This window comes from Sardina pilchardus, chromosome 8, assembly GCF_963854185.1.
Source record: "Sardina pilchardus chromosome 8, fSarPil1.1, whole genome shotgun sequence".
NCBI lineage: Eukaryota > Metazoa > Chordata > Actinopteri > Clupeiformes > Clupeidae > Sardina > Sardina pilchardus.
Genome location: NC_085001.1, coordinates 714,257 through 720,513, shown reverse-complemented (window position 1 = coordinate 720,513; position 6,257 = coordinate 714,257). Strand labels below are relative to the sequence as shown.

Below are 6,257 nucleotides of genomic sequence, written 5' to 3'. Positions count from 1 at the left end.
CAAAGTGCAGAATCTGACGGAAAGGGTTAGTACAATACACAGGAAGTGGCCTTACTTCTTGCATTTGTGCTGACACACCCGCGCCTGTACCCAGTACAGTATGTACGTGTTGACAGGAAGTGACATCAGAGAGCCATTGCAAAAAACACAGTGTGAGCATGCGTAAATGGTGCAGCACAATGGGGGTGAGGGTTTGGAAATTATGTTTCATTAGATTATTTCCTGAAATGTTGCTATGTGATGGTAATACTGTCTTGGAATACAAACAATGTTGATAGGCTTTCAGTACCCCTCAAATTATTATATTTGCAAGCAGATATGAATATTTTAAGCAGAATATTCAGAATATTAGATATTTTAACACATTATTATTGAGTTTGTTTGGTAGTCTCATCTGTGGCTGAGAGTAGAGCGTCTAGAGAAGATGACTATGTTGGTAGTTGTTGCACTCAATCGGCTCTAGTGAGGGCACTGAGAGTAGGACACAGTCAGAACAGATCTATGATAGATAGATAGATAGATAGATCTATGTTGGTAAAAAGGAGAATCATAAATGATAAGACAAGTGTTCTTTTTGAGCAAGCACTCTCACAGACATCAAGTTATTTGTCAGACTCAGTAGAAGACTTATTGGATCACTTTAATGCAAAAATGGCAAACATTATAGATGGCATTGCTCCCTTAAAATCCAAGAAAATTAAGGACAAACAGAAAGAACCATGGAAGCAAAATCCAGAGGTTAAACTCCTAAAAAGATAGTGTAGGAAGACTGAAAGAAAATGGCGTAAATACAAACTTTAGATCCACTATGACATCCAAAAAGACATGCTCCGCACATATAACTCTGAAATATGCAAAGCAAGACAATCTTTCTTTTCTAACATCATCAGTAGGAGTTCAAATAACACTCGTGTTTTATTTTCCACTGTCGATAAGTTAACAAATCCTCCCCCACAATTAGCACACAAACTTCTCTCAACTAATAAATGCAATGAGTTTTCATCTTTTTTTAAAGGTAAAATTGACAAAATTCGACTCAACATATCTACTACAATACAAATTCAACACCTGGAACTTCCAGCTACAAATAGAGGGAAGCTTAACTTGATGTCAGAGTTCAACTTGATAGACCATGAAACACTTGAAAAAACAGTACAGAATCTCAGCTCCACCACATGTGGCTTAGACACTCTGCCTACACATTTCTGTTTTTCACCTTATAGCCTCGGATGTCCTTCACATTGTAAATACATAACTGCTGTCTGGCACTTTTCCTATGTCACTAAAAACATCTGTTGTAAAGCCACTGCTCAAGAAGAATAACCTGGATGCCTCCATGTTAAACAATTACAGGCCCATATCCAATCTACCGTTTATTGGCAAAATTATTGAAAAAGTAGTCTTTAATCAACTAACCACCTTCCTAACATCAAATGGGTATTTTGATTACTTTCAGTCTGGTTTTCGGGCAAATCATAGCACTGAAACAGCTCTCATTAAGGTTTTCAATGATATACGTCTCAACACAGATTCTGGTAAAACATCAGTCCTAGTGCTACTGGACCTTAGCGCTAGCCTGGCTAACGCCTACCACTTCTCAAATGAGACGTGGTCTGGCAACCAGACGTTCATTTTCTCGTATTTGAAAAAATGCCCAGATCCGTTCATTGGGCGCCACGGATGTCTATCAAATACCCAACTCGTTCGTATGCAACGCTAAGGGCTGCCGTAAATCCTTTGGCGTCGAATGTAGACGCAAGAAGGCAACGGAAACTTCTCGGATGTTCTGTGATTGGTTCGCCAACATCAGGCGAACATTTGGGCGTTAGTTTCCAGACTGGCTTAGCAGCGGGATTGAAATGACCGCGCAAGGCAGTATGGGAAAACCCAGGCTACCTTAGCGCAGCATTTGACACTGTTGATCACAATATTTTACTACACAGACTAGAACACTGGGTTGGATTTACAGGCATAGTTCTAAACTGGCTCAAATCATATCTACAAGAGAGGAGCTTCTTTGTTGCCATCGGCAACTGTACCTCAACACCAACATCCTTGACCTGTGGTGTACCCCAGGGGTCGATCTTGGGGCCACTATTATTCAACCTCTATATGCTCCCACTTGGACAAATCATCCAAAATAATTTGATTTCATATCATAGCTATGCAGATGACACACAAATTCACTTAGCTCTGTCACCAAAAGACTATGGTCCCCTTGAATCTCTATGTCAGTGTATAGAACAAATCAACACTTGGATGGCTCAAAATTTTCTTCAGCTGAACAAATTTCTGATAAGACATGAAATGACAAGACCTGGCAAGAATCTCAGTGGAAGTGAAAGTACAAAGAGAAGTGCAAATAGGGAACCTTGTGGACATCTACTGACAGTCTAGATTGTCATCTGTTCATGAAAATGTTTATTATGAGCAGCAGAGAGAAAAGGGAACCTGCAGATGTTTAGATATGAGTGGAAGCCCTTGTGTCCACTGAGCTGGAGCGTGACAGGAAGCGACTGGTGGTGCGAGCGTCCTCTCCCATGGCGTTCTCCATTTTGGACAGCAGAGAGCTCCTGAACTTCCTCCGGAAGTCGTTGCCCATGAAGACGTAGAGCACGGGGTTGAGGCAGCTGTTGGCTAGTGCGAGCAGCGTGCCAAACTGCAGCCCGTGCACAAGGTGCTGCTGGACGTGGGCCCCGTGGTGGAGCTCCAGCAGGATGAAGACATGGTAGGGCAGCCAGCAGATGAAGAAGGTGACGATGAGCGCCGTCATGACCTTCAGGGGCTTGGACGACCTCTTGATCAGGCTGCCCATGAGTCTGAGGGTGATTACGGAGTAGCAGACGATGATGACGACGAAAGGCACAACGAAGCCAGAGACAAAGCGGCTGACGGCGATGGCGGCGTGGCTGTGTGGGTCGGCCCCGTAGTTGTTGAAGCAGTGGCTCTTGCCCATATGGTGCTTGACATTCCGGAATATGATGGAGGGAATGCTGAGAACCACCGAGAGCAGCCAGGCCAGAAGGACGGCGACGGACGCGGTTCGGACGGTCCGGTGGTTCTGGGCCCACACGGGGAACACCACGGCAACGCAGCGGTCCACACTGATGAAGAGCAGCAGGAAGATGCTGCTGAACATGTTGACGAACATCATGAAGGAGGTGAACTTGCACAGGAAGAGGCCAAACACCCAGTCCTGCAGAGCCAGGTGAGCGATGTTGAAGGGGTGGATTGCGCAGACAAGGAAGTCAGACACTGCCAGGCTCAGGTACCAGGTGGTGTTGATGGTTTTCTTCATCTTGAGGCCGGCGATCCAAATCACTATTCCGTTTCCAAGGACACCAAAGACAAAAATAACGCCATTGATCACCACAAGGGTGATACAAGCTGCCTCTGTGAAGCAGGTCGATTGGGATTTCATGGAATGCTCTTCCCCCGCTGTTTGATTGTCAGTAGAGTAATTGTCATAGTCGGGATAGTCTAATTCTGCATTGTAATCAAACTCAATATCCATTTTGGCATAGCCTACAAAGATATTAAGAAATAATTATTTGGGGAAGATACACTTGTTAGGGTACGTTCAGACATTCAGTTCTTTTTCTGACATGAGAAGTTGTGCAGAACACTTTAAAAAAAACACAAAAACCTTTTGTTCCAAAAATAAACTGAAAGTGTTTTTTTGGGTAGCCGTTTGTGATCGTTAGATGTCAAAAAAACATGCCCACAGTAGCGTTTTAAAGGAAGCCGAGGTCTTTTTAGAAAGTAGTCTACTCGACAGGATTAGAATGTAAATCTACTCCATAGGATTGGAATAACTACTCCATAGAATTATAATGTAAATCTACTCCATAGGATTAGAATGTAAAACTACTTCATAGGATTATGATGTAAATCGGACGCTGGCAGCTTTAGAAAAGAAGCCTAGTCTGAACACGGCCTTAGATAAGACACTTCAACACTTTAATCTAAACTGGACTGGGCGCTGAGTTCTCCAGAATGAATACTTAAATGAAGGCCATGGAGCACATCAGTACATTCGAAATATTTTAAAATTGTGGCGCCATTGTTTGAAAAAATTGGCAAGCCCCAAAGATCTCACACAGAGGTAATAGTGTGTGTATTTGCAAAGTGATCATTCTACTGTCCATTACAGTCATGCTGAGATGTTCAGTATCTAATGTGCCCACTGCCGGAACACTGCAGTGGTCTTTTAACACTAAACTAAACCCTTTTAACCTGGTACACACACTGAACACTTTTAACATGGTACACACACTGAACACTTTTAACACTGCACTAGACACTTTTAACACTTTACACTTAACACTTTTAACACGGTACACTGAACACTTTTAACACTGTTTAAATCTAACACTGACCTTTTCCTAATGCTTAGCAGAGATTGAATTCCTTGATATGGATAATGAATATCATTATTGTACAATATTATGTGTGAATAGATGAAACAGAAGTGAATAGAACTATTTGAAAAGTGGTCTCTTACCTTCGCCACAGACCTCTTTGCTGTGGGCACAACCCTGCTGTTCACAGCGTTTCTAATGTGGACATCCTGTTTGTTTTTAGTAACCCATGACACTTGTGATCTCAGCTGCACATTCTACTCTCACTGTGGCTACTTCCCCATTTAACCCCTGATCTGGCACGCTCTCCTCTCACCGCCACCCCCAGTCCTCTTAGTCTAACCTCTTCTCTCCACTCAGCCCCCCCAGTCCTCTTAGTCTAACCTCTTCTCTCCACTCATCGCCCTCCTCTTAGTCTAACTCAGCACCCTCCTCTTAGTCTAACCTCTTCTCTCCACTCAGCACCCCAGTCCACTTAGTCTAACCTCTTCTCTCACCCCTCCAGTCCACTTAGTCTAACCTCTTCTCTCCACTCAGCACCCCCCAGTCCTCTTAGTCTAACCTCTTCTCTCCACTCAGCACCCTCCTCTTAGTCTAACCTCTTCTCTCCACTCACCCCCCCAGTCCTCTTAGTCTAACCTCTTCTTAGTACAATGCTGTTTCAGTCAGGACCACTTTGAAATAGTCAAGTAAATAGTTTTATTTACTAATGCATGAAATACATTTTTGGCGGTATGCTCTGTTCTGGGGGCCCCCTGCCCTTCCATGTTCGAACATGGAAAGCCCACGGCAGGGAGAGCAGCAATAAACCCCCCATGGGGTACAGAACAGAACAAACATCAATGACACAACATTGATAAGTCAGAAGTATGAGGGGGTTAAGGGGAGGAGGTGGGTGGCAAAGTTGCTGAAAAGCAGATGGCAGCAGATTGGCGAAGGCCGTTTAAATAAGCACTCTGAATGATTGCTGCCTATGACAGCAGGGCCTGGCCAATCAGCTGGCCAATCAGCTGGCCAATCAGCTGAGCGGTTAGATTGACGGTCAGCTGGGCCATCCAGGGAAGCTGGCGCGACTCCGTGAGCTGCCTGAACTAACGCTGCGCTGCATGAAGGCCCGATCAGATTACAGGCGGCATGCGCTATGAAACCCATTCATTTCAATGGGTTGAGAGCGCAAAAGCGGCATTTTGCCGCTTTGCCGCTGTTGCGCGTACCGCGGTCAAAGTTGAAATAATTGAACTTTGACCGCGGCGCGCTGTAAGTGAATGGTCTTTTGCGCGGAGCCCAGCAGTAACCATAGAAATAGGAGCGGTAACAGCAACAATAATCGTACAACGTTAACTCAACCAAGAGCAACCTAGCGGTGAGCGCAGCGCATGCTGTCGACAATGTGATCGGGCCATCCAGGGAAGCTAGCGCGACTCCGTGAGCTGCCTGAACTAGCGCTGCGCTGCATTATCCTCTCTCTCCAGTAGAGTCCCAGTCCCTTTTCTTCTGATTTATTTATCACATCAGGCCTCAGGGAAGAGCGTAATGCAATATGACATTTTACTGTATTATCACATCAGGCCTTAGGGAAGAGCGTAATGCAATATGACATTTTACTGTATTATCACATCAGGCCTCAGGGAAGAGCGTAATGCAATATGACATTTTACTGTATTATCACATCAGGCCTCAGGGAAGAGCGTAATGCAATATGACATTTATCACATCAGGCCTTAGGGAAGAGCATAATGCAATATGACATTTTACTGTATTATCACATCAGGCCTCAGGGAAGAGCGTAATGCAATATGACATTTATCACATCAGGCCTTAGGGAAGAGCGTAATGCAATATGACATTTTACTGTATTATCACATCAGGCCTTAGGGAAGAGCGTAATGCAATATG

The 6,257-nt window shown here is 44.3% G+C and overlaps 1 protein-coding gene across 2 annotated transcripts; it reads right to left on the bottom strand.

Moving 5' to 3' along the window:
* Window positions 1-622: 622 nt before the first annotated feature.
* On the bottom strand, window positions 623-4,651 carry LOC134088347 (chemerin-like receptor 1). Of its 2 annotated transcripts, XR_009939962.1 has the most exons (3): window positions 4,505-4,651; window positions 1,897-3,525; window positions 623-1,564 (listed from the first exon to the last, which is right to left on the bottom strand). XR_009939962.1 is itself a non-coding variant. In XM_062542265.1 (2 exons), the coding sequence occupies exon 2, from the start codon at window positions 3,512-3,514 to the stop codon at window positions 2,462-2,464; it is 1,053 nt and encodes a 350-aa protein (XP_062398249.1). In that variant the 5' UTR covers window positions 3,515-3,525; window positions 4,505-4,651; the 3' UTR covers window positions 623-2,461. The 2 variants fall into 2 exon arrangements, 1 of the variants encoding a protein (XP_062398249.1); XM_062542265.1 differs by having other exon boundaries at window positions 623-3,525.
* Between the last annotated feature and the right edge of the window lie 1,606 nt (window positions 4,652-6,257).

Coding starts and splice junctions, on each gene's coding strand:
- LOC134088347 (XM_062542265.1), bottom strand. CDS start 3,514: ATGGATATTGAGTTTGATTACAATGCAGAATTAGACTATCCCGACTAT.